The sequence below is a fragment of the Centroberyx affinis genome, unplaced genomic scaffold (genome assembly GCF_046629955.1).
Source record: "Centroberyx affinis isolate AG114_WGS23_722 - 3 ecotype Tasmania unplaced genomic scaffold, CSIRO-AGI_Caff_v1 ptg001205l_1, whole genome shotgun sequence".
Taxonomy (NCBI): domain Eukaryota; kingdom Metazoa; phylum Chordata; class Actinopteri; order Beryciformes; family Berycidae; genus Centroberyx; species Centroberyx affinis.
The window spans coordinates 322,501-345,000 of record NW_027279723.1 but is presented as its reverse complement, the minus strand read 5'-3'; the positions used below and the strand labels follow the sequence as shown (position 1 = coordinate 345,000).

The 22,500-nt window shown below is 47.3% G+C and overlaps 1 protein-coding gene across 2 annotated transcripts in view; it reads left to right on the top strand.

Moving 5' to 3' along the window:
- The window catches only part of nrp2a (neuropilin 2a), a 71,706-nt gene that overhangs the window by 8,731 nt on the left and 40,475 nt on the right, over window positions 1-22,500 (top strand). Inside the window, exons 2-4 of one of the 2 annotated variants that reach the window (XM_071524573.1) lie at window positions 1,874-2,051; window positions 12,537-12,718; window positions 21,997-22,227. In XM_071524573.1, coding sequence (XP_071380674.1) covers window positions 1,874-2,051; window positions 12,537-12,718; window positions 21,997-22,227 — 591 coding nt within the window. Of the gene's footprint in view, window positions 1-1,867; window positions 2,052-12,536; window positions 12,719-21,996; window positions 22,228-22,500 lie in introns of both variants that reach the window. The other variant, XM_071524572.1, reaches the window with a different exon arrangement.

The following is a 22,500-nucleotide window of genomic DNA, read 5'->3' as shown; positions in this document are numbered from 1 at the left end:
GTGTGTGTGTGTTTGTTTGGATGTGTCGGTGTGTGTGTGGGTGTGTGTTGGAGCATGGAGCCGCAGTTGTGTTTGTGCATTTATGTGTGTTTGTACATGCATGTGTGGGAGTGAACGCGTGCATGTTTATTTGAGCCGCTGGCTATAGTTGTGCGTGCATTTGTTTGTGTGTGTGTGTGTGTGTGTGTGTGTGTGTGTGTGTGTGTGTGTGTGTGTGTGGGCGGCCTCACTCGGGCACTCACACGAGATCACCGGCAGCTGTGTGTGCCTGGTGTGTGAGCGTGGGCGTTGCTCCTCTCCAGTAACAAAGTAAGGAAGCCATCGCAGCTCTATCAAATGTCAGAGAATCTTAAGTGTGCCTTTTAAGCACAATAGGCGGTGGAAATGTCAACACTTGAAGGGTCTATTACATTTCAAGTCTTCGCCGTTGTGGTGGTGTTGTGTTTTTTTTTCCCCTTTCTTTCCGCTTCCTTTATTGATGCTTTCACAGAAATTTGAAAGAAACAGGCGAGAATATCAACCCATTTATGTCAAAAATAGATTCAGCTCAGTGGTTAAGCCCACCACTCTGTAGAATAACTGTTAATGGCGTTACACCATAGGATTTCATCTTGTGTCTGTTGCCTGATGCATGTTTCCTCCTCTGTGTGTTTCACTGGCGTTTTCCCCTGTTTGGCCAAAATACGGCAGCTACAATATTAAGAACACATTTTTCCCTCTTCGAGTTCAATATCATAGAATTCATTACATGTAGAGATCCCCGCCACACACACACACACACACACACACAGAGGTAGGTAGAGAGTTAACCCACCCCCACCCCCACCACTGTTGTCATGGAGAACATATTTCGCCGCGTTTCTAATCTTGCCTCCATATAGAATAGTAATGCCTGCAAATCTACTGCGGTGTACGACTAATGAAAGAACCATTGTACTGGAGGTTGTGTGTGTGTGTGTGTGTGTGTGTGCACGCAAGATATCTGTATACATGTTTCTTTTGTATGTGCATGTGAGTTTATATGTTTAGCGTGTTTGCGGGAGATAACGCGGAGCGCGGGAGCTCCCGTAGCTGGCGGGCCGCGAGCGGAGAATGGAGCCTTTTGTTGGTGCGCGCGCTTCTCATTACAGAGTCGGGGTGACCCCCCAGAACCCCGCGAGACAGGCCGTCTGCGTGTCACTTCCTGTCTACGGCTGCCGAGTGATGCCATTGGCAGGCTATTGTTCCTGGGAGAGCGTGATAGGATCGGGGAATGTGTCCTAATGTTTGCAGATTGGCTTTGCCGGAGCAACAATTACACTTGGAGAACGCTCCCAACGGGGGAGTGGAGAGATAAGAGCCTGGGTGTGGAAGGGGGTGAAAAAGCCTCTGTGTGTGTGTGTGTGTGTGTGTGTGTGGGTGGGTGGGTGTGTGTGCGGTGATGATCTTTTATTGCTTTCATAGCCCAACCGCGCGGTCCCGCTTGCATTGAGAATCCACAATGGAGAACTTTTTCCAATTTCCTCCTAACTGAAGGCCTAAATTGCTTTCTTTGTTTTACTGTTCATTTGTTGCTCATCACATCTTCATATAGAGATAAACAAGGTAAATGAAGGAGCGTCTTCATGACTCAGTCTATCCTGCACGAGTGATGCTGTGGGTTTGACGTCTCCTGTCCCGTCTTTTCCTGTCAATTGTAGATGGGTGTGTGTTTAGTAAGACAGAAATGCATCAAAATATCAGTATAGAATAAAGATCTTTTTCCATGTACGTGATTTTTTCCAGTATTTTCCTATTTTCTAAGCAATAACCGTTATCCCTCTCTCTTCCCCACCCTCCGCCCTTCTCTCTCTCTCTCTCTCTCTCCATCCCTGTCTCTCTATCCCAGTGACAGGTACAGAGTGCGGGGGCGTCCTGGATGCCAGCGAGGCGGGTTACATCACGTCCCCCGGCTACCCTCTGGAGTACCCGCCTCACCAGAACTGTCACTGGATCATCACGGCGCCGGAGCCCTCGCAGCGCATCGTCCTCAACTTCAACCCCCACTTCGAGATCGAGAGGCTGGACTGCAAGTAAGTGGAGGGTGGGGGGGGGGGTGGAAGTTTGGAAAGAGGGAGGAGATGGACTTGATGGCGGAGTCTTTAAACCGTTCTTTTACATCAGGGTTAAATTGCCTCGACCAATAAGACTCCAACCTCTATTATGCTGGGTGAATGATGATTTGTGTTGATGTTTTCATTAGTATGCTGCAAACGCATTTGTATCTCAAATAAGTAATTTCCTGCCCCATCTTTTTTTTTTTTTTTGATTTTACTCCACATTATAATTCAGTGTCAGTGGTTTGGCTTGATCCCAAGTCGCTGAAACATGTTCTGCATTTCGGCCACAAAAGGTCAATTGCAGGTTTCTGCCGAATACAGCCCATTAAGAAGACTGTGGTTCAGTTTTTTTTTTTTTTTTTTAAATCCATTATTTATTGAGGCAACGGTGAGCACATGTGCTCTTTTTCAGCGCCACCCTGCTTCACATTCATACCGTCACACACATTAACTCCTGGAGCATTCCCAGTACGACCGCAGCCTCCTGCTATCGGCCACTTAGAGGCTTCGCTGGAGCGGTTGTCGGGTTAAGTTCCTTGCTCAAGGGCACCTCAGCGGCTCAACGGTTCGGAGAGCGGAGAGTGTTACTCATTCACTTTCCACCTCCCCGGTTTCTGCTCTGATGCATTACGGCGGTGAAGGCAGAGCGTCACAGTAAGAGCTGGATGGAAAGAATGATTCAAAAGGCAAAAGAATTAGTTTGTGAGCTCCTTCCACTGGTGAAACAGATGATGTAGGACAGAGGAGGCATGGGTCAAAACATATTTACAAGTAATTCTTTGTTTTTATTTTGCTTGGAATACCAGATGGATTTACTGAAGGACAATACATCGAGTTTTACAATACAATCAGGAAGTTTGGACTGTTTGAGAGTCATTTTTGTGTTTGACAACTTATCTGACATTATCAGGACTGTCCCGCAGTAATCTCCTCCATCTGATAATCAAATGCCGAGAAGTATTTGTAAATGCTGTGTGACTGAAAGCAGACAGTGCGGGCGGATGAACAGATGGACAAAAGAAGAGGATGATGTAGTATGAGTTTCACAGGGAAAAAGGCAGAGAGAGAGAGAGAGAGTAAACAGAGAAGGGAAGAGGAGGAGAATGAGGCCCAGCTGTTCCTCTGGATAGAGACCGCGTTGGTCAGTTTCCTTTCTCAGAAACATGAATAATCCAAATCATATGGTCTGCTATTGTGTTTGACCTCAGAGGAAAGAAGTCACTGTATCCTCAGGCCCGCTGTTAACCCATGCGTTTACACAGCAGATTTATGGGAAATGTTTCACAGTTCGCCCCATTTTAAAGCTGTTTTTTTTTTATCTCTTTCCTGTTTAAAATGAACACCGACAAGATTTATCAATGTAGCCTCTGCAATTATGGCCGTTTATTTCTCCCCGCCTTGTTCCAACCCTCCCTTCCCTCAGTAAATTGAAGATTTAATAACCCTCGGTGGCTGTTTTTCACATTGTGCACCGACAAAGCACTTTGTCTGGCGAGGAGAGAAAAAACTTTTGTAAGTACATCAATGGCGGCACTGGTGAAAGCGAGTTTCCTAATGATTGGCGGTTACATTCACACGACTGTGTCACATTGTGTTTTTGCAGGTCGGCGGTGAGCTGGAAATGTTGTTTTGAAGTGCCGGCGTATGTCAAGGCTTCCACCGCTTTTGTCTGAGGGGAAATGTTGCGTGATTATCTCGTTTCCCGGTATGTTCCTCAGTAATAATGCTGTAATAGCGGCGTCAGGGTGTCAGCGCCGTAGCGTACTGGACTTCTCTGCCGGAGTGGCTGAGAGTGTAACGGCTCAGCTGTTGATAAGCAGTGTGTCGAGCCGTTTCTCAGCGCCCGAAGGCACGGAGGGCAGGAGGAGGAAGAGAAAGTCCAAATGCCTCCGCTCCTGTCCTCTCCTGAGTTTTATTGGGATGGGGGTTATTTTTTAACTCTCGCCCAGAGGGACCTGGGCCTTGGCCTGCCCTTTCACACACACTCCCACTCAATCTGCCATCATCCTGTATGTATGAGTGTGTGTGTGTGTGTGTGTGTGTGTGTGAGAGAGAGAGAGCCAGTGAGCGTGGGCGGGAGCCAGCGTCTCTGCGTGAGTAACACTGTAAGCATGTAAGCGAGTGTGTTTTTCGCTTTCTGCAAAATAAGCCTCGTTCCTCCCCTCCTCCCTCCCTGTCTCCTTCTTCCCTCCCTCCCTCCTCCCGTCCTTCTCTCCCTCCCCCTCCATCCATCCTATCCAACCCCCCCCCCCCCCCCTCTGAGAGATAAGCCCGGTTTTACAGGCCCATTAGAAAAACGGGGGCTCACGCCAACACTTACTCATGCATCCCCTCTAACGCTAATGCTTTGGCCCGTCTGCGTTTTTGCGGAGGATGCGTCTCCCTTCGGGGGGGGCGGCAAAACGGCAACAGAAATAAGTGGAAAAAAAAGCCAAAGTGCGGCTCGATACTCGCCGCTCCCTCCGTCCCCGCTTTATGCTTTTTACCCGGATTGATCCGAGCCCTGTAGCGCAGTTACGGGTAGCTTCCTTTTTTTTTTTCTTTTTTGCCCGCGCGATTAGGCACGGCAGTGTGAGCGAGCAGAGAGGAGAGTTTTGCATGTTTTCACGCTCCTCCGCCGAGGTTAAGGCGAGGCAGCCGGAGGGGCGGCGGAGGTGGAGGGGGGCTTCGGCGTCTCGGTCAAGGGATGAGAAATCTGCGCGGAAAGCCGGGGATTACAGAGACGGCGGGGGGGGGGGGGGGGGGGAGCGGAGTCGTGCGTTACCTGAGCCGCGCGGCCTTGACTCGTGATCATGCAAACGCTCCAGAGAGAAAATCGAGATGAAAAGACAGCCACAAGGATCGTGAAATCAAGACGGACATGTGTTTTTTGCATAGACGCGTACACACACACACATGCACGCACAGACACTTAAGCACGCAACCTGTCAGCGTTAGAGTGCTCATTGGCCATCATGTCCCCCCTGGGCACTTTAGGCCCCTATAAACCCGGGGAAAAGTGCTTGGTCAGCCCAGGCAAGGGGCTGAACTCCGGCTAATATCCCCGGCCAGCTGGTGATTTTCCCTCGGCGGGTTCAAACAGTCAGTCTCGGACGATGTAACGCAGCCAAACCGCGGCTCTACTGCAGCAATCAAATCCGCAGCCTTATGCAGGCTCCCCATGTCTGAGGTGGCACTTTAATTCAGGATTTCATTTCAGGGGGAGTCCGGCCGCGTGCCAAATAGCTCTTACCTCCAGGCTGCCAGCCGATTGATGTGAACTAAATGTAATAAAGGCTAGATGAAATATCAGGCCCATATCTCTAATGCAATCTGCCATCGCCAAGCCCCAGGATGCTACCTACTGATATACCAGGAGCAGAGGAAGAGAGGGAGGAGAGGGGAGGAGAGGGAGGAGAGCAATGGAGATGATTCTCCCGCCCTCCCTCCCTCTTTCTCCCTCTTTCTCCTTCTTTCTCTTTCTCTCCAGCTCTCTTTCCCTCCCTCTCCCTCCCATTCTTGATCCATCTCTTTCCTCCCTTTGTTCTTTCATTCTCCCTCCTCTCTAGCCCGAGGAGGAAGCACTTTATTTTTACACACTGGAATTAAACATTGGAGCAGACAGAATCACACACACACACACATGCACACGTACACACACACACACACACACACACACGCCATAAAACAGAAGTAGTCATTCAAGAAGATCCATTCCTGCCACCTTTGTGGTTTTTATTTCCTCGCTTTTATTTGGTTATTTGTTATTGAATGCAGCCTGGGGTGGAAAGAGAAAGAGTTGCTGATATGAGAGAGGTTTTATAACTTTAGGACAACACACACACACACACACACACACACACACACACACACACAAAGCCATGAATCCCTTTGGCCTGTGACATGCCTGGTCACAGAGAGAGGTGTCACTGATGCATAGCAACAACTCTCTTGTGTGTGTGTGTTCGTGTGTGTGTGTGTGTGTGTGTGTGTGTGTGTGTGTGTGTGTGTGTGTACATGTGTGTGTGTGAGCATGATATCACCCTCTTACTAATACCCATGGGGGGATCAGGGAGGTGTGGGATCAATGTTCGTATTCCGCTTGTAATGGGTAATCAATAGATGATCAACAATGGCCGGAGGGAGATGAAGAGGAAGAGGAGGAGGGCAGGGTTAAGGATGAAAGGAGAGACAGGCGAGTCGCCGGCAGGTCATGACTAAAGGGAGTTGTTCAAGTTCCCAGCTGTCAATATCTGGCTCTTGGCCAGCTAGTGGCCCATTTCGGACAAGATCACGGTCATGACTATTACAGTTGTCAGCGCTGTAATGATGATATAATAAGTAACAGGTGCTGTGATCACCTAATAACTAACATTATCAACCCGTTCAATTGCTCTCCTGCGATCGATTGTTCTCGCCTGCCTCAGTTTATGCGTCAATCGCATCAATTGATCAAACCTGTGCCCATTAGCATACATGTTCCTGGGTGGCACAGTGATTAGCACTGTCGCCTCACAGCAAGAAGGACCCGGGATCGAGTGCCAGTCTATAGACATGCAAGTCAGCTGGGTTGGAGGCTGTAAAATGTCCATAGGTATGAATGTGGGATAGGCTTTAGCATGCACTCAGCTGGATAGTGATGATGTTTGGTATTTTCATTTTTCAGTGAGGAAAGAAGTAGGAATAAAACATTTTCCTTTCAGAATGAAGGGTATTTTCTCACTTCAATTGAAATTTGCTTCCAAGCTGCATCCTTTACAGCTTTACATCTCCTGATACCTATCAGCAGTGGAATCATATAGGCAGAGATTACTCGATGCGGCGAGTACCAAGCTTTCCTCCATGTTTGTTTGAGTTCTGCGACTCCTATCAGAACGAACGCAGCGGTGCGGCTGTTCAAAACAGCTAAAGAATATGAATGACTGAATTGAAGCACGCTGAGGAAAGGCTGTATTACAAATATATTCCCATGGATGAAGAGATAGAGGTCGATTAGAATGCATCCAACCGGGGCAGCGGGGTCAAGGCTTCAGCCCAGACAGCAGTTAGTCTGACGTTTCAGATCGATGCTGCTCTAGAAAGGCCCGGGGCCGAGTCCAGACTGCCTGTGGTCAGCGGTTTGGCCAGAGTCATCTGTAAGTATGAATCTGTGATGGACAACAGAAGAGGGAGGAGAGGAACGGATGAGGCAGAGGAGTGCTATTTGTTTTGGGGCCAGATTGAAGATGGCAGGCCCGGTGGATCTGCAGGGATTTTGCTCCCAGCGTCTAGTTAATATTTCAGAGGCACTTATGGTTTATTAGAGTCCCCTTCGGGGGGTGGAGAAGTGGGTGGTAGTGTGTGTGTGTGAGTGTGTGTGTAGGTATCTGTGTGTGTGTATTTGTTGTGCTCTACACCCCTCAGCCTTACTGAATTTCTGCCTCTGTACATCAGCGAGAGAGAGAGAGAGAAGAGAAGAAAGAAGAGACAGACGGTCCTGCATTGTTTACCGGATTGGGATCCTGTGGGTTTCGGCGCTCCATGAGTGGAAAACAGGGAAAAAAACACAATGGAGTAGAGAGGAAAATCACTTCAGTTGGAAGCCTCAAGTGCCTGAATATAGCCAAGTTTGGTTTGCTGATATTCGCTAACAGCTGTTCGTCTTTTATCAACATAAACAAAACGACTCAGGCGACCGTGACTCACCCACAGCAAATTATGTGTTAATCTTCGGTCTAATTGTTGATGTTCTCGGTGAATGCTTTAGGTATATTTAGGCATTTAGCTGAAACTAAATGAAACACAATATCCCAAGTCAGTTCTCGTATCACCAGTTAGTTAAATGAAAACCGGGATGCTGATTTCCTCTCAAAAGGCCCGAAAACAAAAGCGGGATTTCTCTAAAGTTAGATGAACGTTATTGATCCCTGAAAGGAAACGGGGTAAACAGAACTTGTTAGAGGTAGTTTTGCTGAAACCAATAAATACATACATACATACATACATACATACCATGTTGCTATGCTTCCCTGTCTGTGACGAGACGCGGATGCCTGCAGGGAGCGTCCCCGGTCCCCGAAAAACAGCGGAGGTGTGAAAGGCAATTAGTCGGGTTGGCGGAGGGGCGGAGTGATATACGAGCGCAGAGGAAGAGAGGACATGTCTGGACTGGTGCAGAATTACTGGCCCTGAAGGGTTTTTAGTTTCCTTAACCCCTCTCTCCCTCCGCTCCGGCTTATTCTCTATGGCGGGGGGGGGGGGGGGTGGAGACCGGTGCCCCGTAATGGCTCCCAAAACACAGGACCGCTCATGCAGACCTAGACAGACTGCCAGACAGACAGTTGGAGGAAAAGGAGGAGGGGTGGAGGGGTGTCAGACATAGGCGGAATTGGAGTCAAAACAACTCCTAATGGAATCTGGATCTAGATTGGGGAAGGGGGGGGGTGGTGCGTGTGTGTGTGTGAGCGGTATGTGACACTAATGTGTGCATATGCGTGCGTAAGGTTCATGTGTGTGTGTGTGTGTGTGTGTGTGTGTGTGTGCGTAAATGATTTTTGCGTGTGTGCGCGTATGTCTTGGAATGTGCTCAAGTGTGTGTTTGAGGAAGAGACAGTGGGCTCTCACACGTCTGGCCCTCATGCATGTATTCATCAGTGCCTGGGGAGAGGCTGAGCGAACAGGTCAATAATCACATCTGAGGAACACTCACTCACTGACGCTAATCCACGCCAGGAGAGAGGGAGCGAGAGAGAGAGACAGAAAGAGAGAGAGAGAGAGAAGGAGAGAGACCCACTCCAAAATCAATTAAAACCTAATTAGGCTCTCAGCTCTTTCGTGGCCCTTTTATCCTTGGTGTTGGCGATACGGCGCTGAGTGTGTATGTGCACTTACTATTGTGTGTGTGTGTGTGTGTGTGCATGTTTGTTGGCGCATGTTTGCGTGTGTGTGTGTGTTTTCCCTAAGCATGTGTCAGTTACAGCCCTAAGCAGGCGTACTTAGGGATAGCCGTGGCTCTTACAGGCTCACCGTGGGAGCTTGCTGCTAAAGCCTTTACGATCGCCTCTGTAATGCAGGATTACAACCAAGACATGTAGTATAGGGGAATTGGACCGCGACCGCCTTTACTCTTCAGGCCCGTATTTGTGCAGGCATTTTGTTTCAGTCCCAACCATCACATGTTAGACTCCTGGGATTGTATGTATGTACTGGGAGACTCTGGAAGTTGTTTATTGCATTTCGAGCACATGCACAAGGTGAAAAACACTGCATAAGTATATTTTTTCAGTCCAAATACAGACATTTCCCATCAAACTTTTTGATATTGAATAGATTTTGATGTTGAAAACCCATGTAAATACGCCAAAATGAAAGTTGTAGTCGTTCATAGCTGCTACTTGCATCGCTTTCTGAAATAAGTGCTTAAATATCTTTCTGATATCACTTCAAAACAGTTTCTAAAGCTGTTATGAATATGAATTCCCTCAAACGCTTGCTGGTTGGTGATAATGCTATAGTGACAACATTACAGGTTTATTTCCAGTCTTTTCACACTTTGATCCTAACCTGTACCTGTACTGCTCTGACCCAGATTAATGTGGTCGGGATTATCCTCCCATCAGCAGCCTCAGGTTGGATATTCTGTGCAGGATCAGGCTAATACACTGCAGGAATGAGATAGCCAAAAAGGAGCTTAGCGAATCGACTTAATCCGTGTTTTATTCCGAGCTGGCAGAACAATGGCAGTCTTAGTGCGAAGATGCCACAGAGAAACACAGCCAAGTGCTGATTTGTACCTTCATTCAGTTCAGTTCAGTTTGGTGAAGTAGTGAAGTCCATGATGTGTTTGTGTGTTTCGTAGAGGCTCCAAACCCAGAGACGTCTGTATGTTGTAAAGCCTCGTTTTAAAAGAGCCCGTCACTGTAATTAGTGAGAGAACAGCGGCCCTGTTGTTTTTTGATGGCTTTGTCACATGAACTAATTGAGACGGGTGTGTGTATGTGTGTGTGTGTGTGTTAGGAGGGTGCCCTCAACGTAACTGTCGAGCTGCAAGGTTCCTGCGGCGATGCAGTTAGTTACGCAGGGAATCACAACATGGGGGGTGAGGAGGCACTTGTTAGTAGAGCCAGCAGTAGAGAGAGAGAGAGAGAGAGAGAGAGAGAGAGAAATAAATCACATGAAGACCAAAATTACAAGGAAATCATTCACAGTTGGGGCAACTTGGAAATACTACAGCACGTGTGTTTGGTGGGCAACACCCACACACACAAACACAAACAAACACCCACACTCACATAAAGAGGTGGAAAACGCAAAGATTATACGCAGTAAGATTACTTGTTTAGAAAATTACTCAAGTAAAAGTAACTCAGTAAAACAATACTTACGCACTTAGATACTTCCAAACAAAAATTATAAAGATTTTGCACACCTTCCAATACTGTCACAACCCAAAATTATTACCTGAAAGCCTGGTGGTTTATTACCATCTCCAAAGCTTCAGCTGGTCCCTTTTTAATCATACCAACAAAGCTATGGTATCAATTATTGAAGGTGAAGTCTGGAATGACTGTGTTTTACTGCAAATGGCAGGTTTCATTGTACTCAGCGCTCTGAGGTCTAAAAAATATTATCAAGTAACTGTAGAAATAGAGACTTTCATAACTGCTCACACAATATACCCAGCTACAGTATCAAGTGTGGATTGAATTAGTTGTTTTCCACCTCTGCAGCAGAACTGGGTGAAATTATTCTTAGCATCTGTGTTTACCTGCTTGGAGTTCCAGATGGGTGGGGTTTGCCACAAAGGACAACACAAAGTATGTGAAAGTCAACTGAGCATACTGATACTGATGCCAAGGCTCTTCCACTTTCAGATAAAACAATCATTTACTGAGGCAAACAACCAGCTGTACAGGCTGTGGCTCACACTGGCCCTCACCAGTGTGATAATTCACACTTGTGCATCTCTATATAGCCATATGCACTCGACTTGGCCATGATACCACACTGAATACAAAATATAAAGTATCTTTGAAGTGGTGATCAGTCATATTCTTAAGTACAAGCAAAAATACATAGCACCCTGTCACCATGAATCAACCTCATTTTGCCTTGAATGATGGATCATGACAAATTTGACACAAACATACATGCGCTGACTCATAAAGGAAATCAATTGTCCATTATGTATGGGAAAATATATCTACTAATAGGCCTAACTATGCCTATCAATCACTAAGACGAGTGAATTTAGGAGACGTCTCTGTGACTCAAAACCGATCCTACACAATCGGATTTGTCCTGATGCGGTAAACCCCACCCATCTGGTGCTCCAACAAGGGTAAAACAAACACTCTTTGACCCAGGTCTTGTAAAGACACACCGCCTCAGTCGGCTGAGTGTGTGTGCTCTCTGTCAGTGACTCCGTGCTGCGGTGTGTGTACAACAATGTGAGGGGAATGACACGCATGGCTATGAGAGCAGGCTAAATCTGGATCAGCCAGGTGGGCTTTGTCTCCGTCTCTCTCTGTCTCACACACACATGCACACACACACACACACACACACACTGACCTGACAGTTAAGAATTTGCTTTTATCATTCCGGGTCAGTTGGTTTGTCAAAGGTCGTACGACCTGAGAGTTCAAGCATGTTGAAGCTAAAGAGGAAGTTTTTCTCTGATTTATTTATCCTCGTTTTTTTTTTCTCTCTATCCTTCTCTCTCTCAATTCAATTCAATTCAATTCAGTATGCTTTATTGGCATGAACGTCTCTCTCTCTCTGTGTCCTGCTTCTAATGTCCTCCCAGTTTTTCTACACAAGCCGTCCCCTCCTTATTTTTTCATGAGCCTCTCGGTCTATTTTTAAGCGGCTTATTAATAAATCCATCCAGCTGTCTATTTGCATGCATCTTCTCCCCGAGATTGTCTCCACATGCTGATTACCAAAAACTCTGCTCTCCCTCCCTCTTACTCCTCTCCTGTGATCTCAGCCTCGGTGGCTTGTGGATTGCTCACCCCAAGCTGATGTCAAGAGCATGTGGCTTTGTTGTCCTGCAGAAAACTGGGTCGAATTTGTAAGAGTTTGATTTATTGAATGCGGCAGAGGGGAAATAGCACAAGCAAGGTGGAAACGCTTTGACTTGACTAAAAGCCAAGTCTGTGGCAGATAAATGTATTTGTGACTGTTCCTAAACGCTGCGTTGTGTTCCTAAATGCTTTGCTTGGACACTGTGTATCATGACTCTGAACCCTGATGGTAAATAGGCCCACACCTGTCTATTTTTTATTAGCTTAGCCCATTGCATAACCCCATAACTATCTATCTATGTTTATCTCTCCTGCGCCGCCTCTCTCTCTTTGTACCTCCTCACCTCTCTCAGTCCCTGCCTACTGTATTCAGCTCAATGTAAATCAAACGTAAAGATCCATATCTGCAGGATGCCTGTGATAAAGCATGACATAACCGCCGTCTTTATTATTTCTCCTCTCTGTGTCTCAGGTATGACTTCATTGAGATCCGCGACGGGACTTCGGAGTCCGCAGACGTCCTGGGTCGGCACTGCAGCAACATCGCCCCGGCGCCGATCATCTCGTCCGGCTCCTCCCTCCAGATCCGGTTCGTCTCCGACTACGCCCACCAGGGGGCGGGCTTCTCGCTGCGCTACGAGATCTTCAAAACAGGTGAGGGAGAGGATCTGAGGCGCGGTTGGCAGCATGGGACGTGGAAGCTGTGGGTGATTGGTGGATCGGAGTTTGGGTCATTTGACAATAATGCTGATTGTAGGACATGGAAACTTGATAGGATTGGATCATGTGATGTGATCTATACTTCACCATAATTGAGTGAACCTTTGGAAAATAGCTGTTGACACTTGGAAACAGGTGGAATTACCTCGTCCCATTTGCAAAATGTTTTCAATAGGAAAGACTTTAAGACTGAATATGAGACTCAGTGATTGGTAAGATGGACATTTTTTCCAGTGATATTACAGATATGGATGCATCTACACTTTACATTTTAGGAATTTAGCAGCTGTTTTCCAGAGCAACTGGAGTGAATAGTGTATAGAGTGTTCATAATGCAGACCGTGTTCTACTTCTTGATATGTGCACTTCAAAGGTTACCTATATTGATTTACCATTCTCAACTTCTTACACTACTGGTCCCACACTGCTATGCATATTTTTTTTATTTTGCTTCAGTTTCACATGTTGCTGATTTGGGATCTGGAATACAAAGGATAGTAGATGATGAAGATTTGGTTCATGTTGTTGATTTGTGGGGTTTGGACGCTGCAGGCATTTTGTGGCTGCAGATTTTGGCCAAATCAACAGATAAAACATGAGGTGGCCGTGTTATTTGAGGAAGACTTTAGATACCACATGTTAAATAGCTCACAAAAACTACTACACTATACAGTTATTGACTGTTGTTTCGCCTCATTGTATCCGGTATGTATCCAGTTAACACTGTTGGCCAGGGTCTGTTGCTCATTGCACATAATTGACCTCACTGGCCAAAAATGTCTGTCATTTATTTTGTGTTCTAAGACTCCCATGGGAAACATGAGCTCAGATAACTTTTCTATACTCTGAACCAAATGCAAGCTTTGCTGAACATTAACGCTTGAGTTAACGATTTTGTCTACGTTTGTGCCATTTCGTAGCCCCCGGCTAATGGCCCGTGACTTGTGATCTTTCACCCCTGCTTTACTGCTCATACACTCCCCAACACTCTCACAGCAATTAACATCGGCAGAGGCGGCCGGGCAAGTAAACAAAAGTTCAACTGGAGAGAGAGAGAGAGGGAGAGAGGGAGAGAGGGAGAGAGGGAAAAAAGAAAAAAAGAAGCTTTTTAACTACTTTCATGCCCCCGAAAGCATCTGAGGAATGCTTGCTTAATTGGAGCAGGATCCACTTCCTCTCGGGAGATTGGAGGGTGTGTGTGTGGGGGGGGGGGTGTTGGGATGATGGAGAGAGCTCCCCGGCGGTTTGGAGCTGGCGAGGGAGGGACTTAAGGTTAAAGGTTTATGGGCAGAGGCAGAGGAGAGGAGATTGATGGGGATGAGTGCGTGCCGAAATGGAATTTTCTGGAGGTCGCTGGAGTGCGCGAGGTGAAGTGCACTTTGCAGGTGAGGTTGTAGTAGGGAGTCTATTTGTTTTAGTAGTGGTGGTGGTGGGGTGGGGGGTTGGGGGGTTAGTGAAATGGTCAGGTGGCCTTGAGGCTCCGGAAGGATTTATGTTTTGGTGCGTTAGCTGAAGGTCTATGCGTGGGTATATTTTGATATTCTCATGTTTTGGGTAGCTCTTCAGCAGATCTCCACACACTCACATTCACATTCATAGGGTCATGAAATATATCTAACACTCCAGTTTTCATGGTTTGAATGGAAAACACGACAATCAAAGAATTTTTTCCACTGAGAGCTATGGTAGCAAGGTGAAAGTCGGGGCTTAGCACAAAAAATAAGCATTCCTGTTTAAGTATGCATTGAGTTAGCAGCACCTCCTACGTTCCAAAAACGTCTCCTCTGGTTTCGTGTCGAATGAATGTGACCCAGATTTGACGTTTAGCTCCGTTACCAAGGCCACCAGCTCAAACCCTGACAATGTAATACTGTAGATTGCATCTATCTCGCATAAACACACACACGCACACGCACGCATACACAGATGGATGGATGGATGGTGGATGGGGGATGCAGTTGCCATGGCTTTAACAAGATCCTGGTATACATTCAGGGGGTACAAGAGATGGTGTCAGTGTGTGAGTGCATGTAGGTGTCTGCTTGCTGCATGTGTGGGTGGTTCCAGTGAGCTTGTTGTATGAGATTCTGTCTGTCTTTATGTATGTGGAGGCGGACTGATGGATGCACGTGTGTGTGTGTGTGTGTGTGAGAGAGAGACAGACAGACAGACAGACAGACAGAGATAGACACAGAGGGAGAATGATTGGGGTGAAGGGAGAGAAAATGACAAAGGAGGAATGAGTCAGAGAGTGCAAATGTATTCAGGCTGCGTGATTGAGGCCATGTGTTAATTATGGCGTTTCCTGCGCCTGCATGCTCTCTCATCATAGCTGTTTGTCTTAGCGTGGCGGACCCGGGTTTCCACTAAACACAGCTCAGGACTTCTGAGCTGAACACAGAGATACCAGCTGAGTTTATTTACAACCAAGAGCAGAAGTAACGGATTACATTTACTCTTGTTACTGTAGCTAACTGAATAGCTTGTACTTGGATTTTTTGAGTAGGTTTTTAAGTCAGTAGTTTTAGTTTTACTTAAATATGTTTTGACTTTGCTACATTACATACTCATAACAGAGGACACATTTTGTTGGCTCTGCTTAAGCACTGCATCAGAAACTGGCATAATCATAAACTACATCTGCATCTGCATCAAACCTGCACAGCCATGTGGAGGTGATTGTAAGTTAACTAATTTTAACATAAAATGCTCAACTGTATCCGTGATAGTAGCTTATATTAACCAAAACCATTCATCCAGCCACATTATTGGCTTGTGTTTGTATGGTTGTTGTTTAGCTAGATAGCTAGCCTTGCTAGCTAGTTGGATAGCTAGTAGCAACAGAAACATCGATGGGGAAGAGCTTTTGAATAATTTAAAAATCTTATTTTTATTTTAAATTAGCTACTTTTTTCTTTTACTTAATATTTTTACACCAGTAATTTTACTTCTACTTGAGTAAAAATGTCCTCAAAGTAACAACACTTCTATTTGAGTAGGATGAGTAGGATATTATGATTCCAGCCCTGTTTACAGGAATGTGTTTTGTTCCTGTCTGTGTCTATGTCTGTGATCCAATGCCTGTGTGTCTATCAAGTGTGGAGATCTGTGTGTTGTGTAATGCGTACAGTGCTCTGTGGTGTACAGTGTGTGTGTTTGTGTGTGTGTGACCGTGCAAACCTCTGCATGTGTGTGTGTGTGTGTGTTTATGGGTGCCTATGTGTTTTTAAAGGGTGCGTCCTCATAGAGATAGAAATCTTGGGTCAACACACAGCTGGGAGATGTCCAGCCTCCCTCCCGTCTTAAACAGACAGTACGGCTTAAGGCATACACTGACCCGGCTACGCTGTCTAGAGATCAGACTATGTGTGTGTGTGTGTGTGTGTGTGTGTGAGAGAGAGAGAGAGAGAGAGAGAGAGACGCCTATCGTAGCCTGTTTTCCGTACCATGCACTAATGATATTCAGGCTTGTTTTTGTTTTGTTCATTCAACCCTATTACATAAGCAGTGACTGTAACTACTCTAGGGGGTTTAGGATTGAACTAGTCTGTGTGTGTGTGTGTGTGTGTGTGTGTGTGTGTGTGTGTGTGTGTGTGTGTGTGTGTGCGTGTATGTGTGTGTGTGTGTGTGTGTGTGTGTGTGTGTGTGTGAGTGTATAACGGGGTCCAGGGCTGCGAGAGCTAATTATTTCCAGCAACGAGAGAGTCGACCCTTGACTCCTCTACGCTTCATCCTTACCCCCCACCCCCCCCACCCCCCCATCCCCCAACCCATACACCTCCTCAGGGGAGCGAGGGTGAGCGTTTGCCCCAAAACAACAACCCCCCACCCCCCTCCCCCCTCTCCTACCTACCACCCCCCATCCACACACACACACATGCACACAGATATACGCCCTAATCCTACTGTACAGTGAAAGTGCACGCCCCCCCCCTCCGCCCCCCTATTGTTGTGGCCTACTTTGCTCCTACTCATGCGTGTTTAACCCTTTCATTCAGCCCCGCCCCACCGCCGCACACACATTCACTTCCACCCAGTCACGTGCCGACGATGGCTGTTACCACGGCTACAGAGGGAAGACTTGCCGGCGACTTGCCCCGGCCCACCCCCCCCAACCGGTTTTACCCCCAAAGCCCACCACTGGCACCATGGAGACGGATATAAGGTTGTAGCCAATCCCGAGTCGGGCGCCCCGGGGTGGTGGGTGCCCTGCGTGACCGCTGGTGACCGCTGGCGTGGCATCTGCGGGATCGCGGCTGGAGCGCAGAGCGGAGCGCAGACCGGAGCGGACCCCCAGCCAAGCGCCAGTCACAACATTGGCCCCGCGTGTTCTCCTGACACGGCCGTGTCGATTGGTCGCCGACCCCCCGTGTCACTCGTGTCTGTTACCATGGCTGGCTGCCATTCTGTGTTTTTCCTCGAGTCATCCCACCGCTGAAATTATACTCATGTAATTAACCGGCAAAGGTAAATTAAATTCAGGAGTGAATAACCTGAATGAGTGCGGAGAGAGTAGAGTAATGATGGAGAAAATATGTCCCGGAATAAAATAATAAGGGATGATGAGCAGCTGCACAGCTGAGATTCAGGAAATCTGGAGCTGCACACTTTGATCACAAACAGTAGGAATCTTGGTGTGTGGCTGTTTTTAGCACCAGCGGTATAAAAAAACTTGATGATAGCGTTCCATTCCACAACACATAACAGAGGCATCACCATTATAAGTGACTTACAAGGAGCATTCCGCACTATATAAAGCCCCGCTGCCTCAGACTGATGTGGAAGGTCTCTCTGGGTCTATAAATGTGTCGAGCCGCGGCACGCCGAGAATGTTGTTTTTCTTTTCTTGGGTCGTCTTGTTTGTTTGCGATGTTGTTGCTCTTGGGTTTCCACTCTAACCCCCATCCCGCCACACACACTCCAGCACGCATACATACATGCATGCGTACACACACCCCTCCTCAGATGCATACCCTCGGGAGAGCTTTTTCAATGAAATCATGCACCGAGCTCAAGCGGGGTTACGTTACATGAGAGACACTCACTGTGTGTGTGTGTGTGTGTGTGTGTGTGTAGTAGATGTATGTCAGACAGAGATAGGCAGGTAGACAGAGGAGTGCGAGGCGTTTTGATGTGCAGCAGACACACACACACACAATCGTAGAGGTGAGCCCTCAGCAGGAGTTGCGTGCCGAGGACAGGAAGAGAGAGGTGAGGCGAGAGAGAGAGTAAAAAAGAATGAATGAACACAGACTCGGCGCGTCGCAGCCGAGAAGAGAGGGAGCGAGGGAGGGGATGGAAGAAAGGAGGGAGGGAAGGAGGAGGAGAGACAGAGGAGGAGGAGGGGGGGCGGGGTGTGTGCCCTGACACAACATGTGGAGCTGCTACTACATCAGGCACTCATGCGCAAGAGTCGAGTGGTTTCTACCCAGCAACTCGCCCTCTCGCCCCCCCGCTTCACACACACTCACACACACACACACACACGCTCGCACACACCATGACCGCCCCCTCTTTGCCAGCAGACAGCTCTTGCCAAATGGCAGCTCATGGCGCGATGCAAGCACCAACCGAGGGCCTGTGTAAGTGTGTGTGTGTGTGTGGGGGAAGAGGAGGGAGGGAGTAAGAGGGACTTGTTTTTGGCATGTTCATATACTGTGAACTAATGAGCGCTAACGAAAAGAGAAGGTACTCATGCATACGCAAACACACAAAGAAGTGCACGCGCTCACGCAAATATATGAATATGTGCATGCACGCAGTGTTGGCACGTGGCAGTGTGAGCGTGTGAAGCGACTGGTTCCTTGCACACCCACTGTACAACACACACACACACACACACACACACACCGACACAGAGTGGTGTGTTTGGAGGCGGCGGAGTCAAGCTGTGCTCAGATTGAAGTTTTCGTCAGTAGGGTTCCAGGCTGCTGCACTGTGACCCAGTAAGAAACAAGGCCAGTGTGTTACTGGGTCTCACACACACTGAGAGGCTGTCACACACACACACACACACACACACACACCTTCAGACACAGAGAGACACGCACACACACACACACACCCGAGAGACATACGGAAAGACAAACACACTGACACACTTTAGAGAAATACACGTGAGGAACTTAATCAAAGGCATGCATATAAGGAAATACACACCGAGGCACATACTGAGGTAGACAGACACACAAAGACACACACACACTCACGCAAACACACACACATACGCGGACATATGGCTCATGCATAGTACATAGATTCACAGTTGTTTCAGCGTAAGCACAAAAGAGTTGCAGCCTTTTTGCACAGGCATGCTACTGCTTTAATTGACTGATGGCGTGATATTTACCTTGTTTTATGCTGTTCAGTCATACACACACTCACACACACACACACACACAGAGGTGAGGTGAGTAGCTGAGGGGGTAGGGAGATAGTACCAGTCGCTTGCTGTAAATTACGGTCATACTTCAACGTGCCTTCTCCTGTGTGTGTGTGTGTGTGTGTAGGCAGCCATGCTCCTAGCATGAGGACTGATGATCCGTGAGTGTATTGGTGTCAGTGTGTGTGGGAGTCGACACAAGAGGTTGAACGCTGCTTTTAACGTACGGAGGAGGATGTGTACCCATGTATCATTATATAGAGATAGGTAGATAGATACACACACACACATAAATATACATATACACACCATACATTCAGAGAGAGAAAGAGAGAAAAAGGTAGAGATAATTAGAATAAAAATAATGAGAGGAGTGGAGAGCAAAAGACAGGAGAAAAAGCGAGGAAAAACAGGGAGGCTGCAAGAGAAAAGGAGAAACAAAAAGCGAGAGACAGAGACCTTAAGTGTCTCCAGAGCTTTCTCTCTCTTTCTCTCTCTCTCTCTCTCTCTCTCTCTCTCTCTCTCAGTGCTGATTGGGGTCAGTTCTCAGCCATTAGTGGTGGCCAAGTGTAGACAGGGGAGGGCCAGACGCCTGGCCTAACCAGCCAGCAGACCCCTCCGCTTTTACAAGGCTGCCTGATAATAAGGACTGGTGCCTCGGAGGAATGCTGCCCAAGGAATGCGCTGTTAACATGTCGGTGTTTCTAATAGTGGGGCTTCTATGAATGTGTGCTGATTATTAAACAGAGCGTGGCGGTTCCCAGAGACAGTGTAGCGGCGTGGACACCTCATGTAACCCCACTTTCCCAGGTTGGAGCCCCACCACCCCCACCAGCCCCCAAATCAGCCTCCCTTCAGCTTTCCAACTGTCTCGATGATGAAAAAGGAGGTGTGCCTATTTTCCTTATCAAAAGTGAAAACTAGCTTAGCGTTGTGTTCGCATCTTATAAAATGGAAATATAACAATGAAAAATCAAATCACCAGTAATCACTACTACAACTTAACAACTAGCATTACTGCTAACATACGCTAAGCAAGGCCTACTGCGCTAATGTTACATTCTCAAAATATGGTTAAGCGCAACAGAGAAGTCTAACAAACAACATGCAAAACCTAAATCAAACCCTCCTGTATGTAAAACGGCTTACGCTTTGAGGAAACCAGGGAACTTGAAATCTTCTACTAGCTAGCGAAATGCTTCCACAAGCACTTTCAATTGTAGACAATTGTGCAATGGAAAAAGCAATCTTCCATTGCAACTGCACAGAAAAATAGCCACAGCAGGAGCAGCAACTTACAGCCATCCGCTGTCCTATAAAGGTTACTGCCACAGGCACTTCAGTCATGGCAGTTCAACAAGGACCTAATGAAAATCCTACGGCCTTTTAGCAACATCAGCACATGGAGGTATTTTCCCTTCTGGCAAGCAGAAAAAAGACAGAGATACAGCAGGACAGACCAACAAACAGAGCAGACTGTTTATAGCCTGCTTATAAAGATGGAATTGTTCGAGTAGAGAGCGAACGGACAGATTGAGAAAACAGAAGGGGTTAGCGAATGAGAATGTGTGCATATGTGTGTGTGTAGACATTTGTATAAGGTCCCTTGTGTGTTTTTTTGTCTGTGCATGTGTGTATATGCACCCCTGTGTGTGTGTGTGTGTGTGTGCCCGGCCGTCGTCTCTCTCTCCTCCTCATTGATGTGCCGGTCCATAAACACTCGGCCGTGACTCAGGCTCCCCAGTGGGCCGCGGAGCAGTGGCTGATGGGTAGATGATCTGAGCCACACAGCTGCCGCCGCTCAAGGTGAGCCGCCCAGGGCGCATAAATCTGCATCGCTAATGAGGAGCCGCCGCAAAGGGCCCACTTAGGCCCATTACACAACGTTTGTGGTGTGTGTGTGCAGGTGGGTGGGTGTATGTGTGTGTGTGTGTGTGTTTGAGAGAGAGAGAAGGACTGACCGAAGGAAAGAGAGGAAGAAAAAGAGATTATGTATGAATTTGGGTGCAAAGGTAAAAGTAAGAAAGACCTTTTGTATTGGTATGTATGCGAGAGAGCAGAGATGTAGAGGAGGGTAAACCCATGTTTTTTTGTTTTCAGAATTGAGTTTACCCACATTTTTTGCCTGGCATGTATCTTCATGATGTAAATTCATTGTATTTGTCATAGTAAGTAGCGTCAAACCAAGGCAAACTAGATGAGGATAGAGTCTTTTAAGAAATTAAAGCATCATTTCATGCTTTTCTGACGGTATAATAGATTTTTGTTCATATTTGTGGTTGTTTGCCTTATGATAATCACCGACTGGAGGTCAAAGTTTACCCATCTTTGTATTTACCGCTACATCACTGCAAGAGAGAGAAAGAGAGAAACAGTATGAGAGGGTGTCTTGATCAACTTTCTGTCGTTTTTGAACACAAAAGCAGTCGAGGAGATTAAGGCTGTTGTGTCGAAAACGCAGACGGAGCCGATCGGTGGGTCGGGAGAGCGAGGCGGAAGGAGCTTGACTGACAAAAAGAGCTATTAGCCAGCTCGCATGGCATGATGCGACGTTAGGCACGCCCACTTGAGCATTTGCTAACCGTGGATGCTCTCCCCACATTGGTAATCATAAACCCTGAGTGTGTGTGTGTGTGTGTGTTTGTGTGTTGCACCGCCACAACTACTGTATATTCCAGCTCGCTGTCAGTGACAAACGACTTTCTGAAACACCCTCTGCAAGTCAGATGAGATATCCCTGCGTGATCGATTGCTTATGCCTGTATCTTATCCCAATATGACCGATAGCTTATGCCTTTCTAAATATCCTCTTATCCTTGTGTTCGTTCAGGGTCGGAGTTCTGCTTCCGCAATTTCACCAGCCCCTCCGGCATGATCGAGTCCCCGGGGTTCCCGGATAAATACCCCCACAATCTGGAGTGTTCCTACATGATCATCGCCCCGCCCCACATGGACATCACCCTCACCTTCCTCACCTTCGACCTGGAGAACGACCCCCTGCTGGTGGGAGAGGGAGACTGCAAGTACGACTGGCTGGACGTGTGGGACGGCCTGCCGCAAGGTGAGGGGGGCAAGACACACACACACAAAAAGGACTCACATACTTATGATAGAATGATAGATGACATACACGATGAAAAGAAGAGATGTTTGAGATGTACACACACACACACACACACACACACACACACACACACACACACACAGAGGGTAACATCAGCCTCACAGTAGAGAATTTACACCGCACTCATATCCACATACACACACAATCACACGCATTCCCACACAGAAATTCGCATGCCAGTCTTTTCAATTTCCCCAGCAGCCGTAGCTC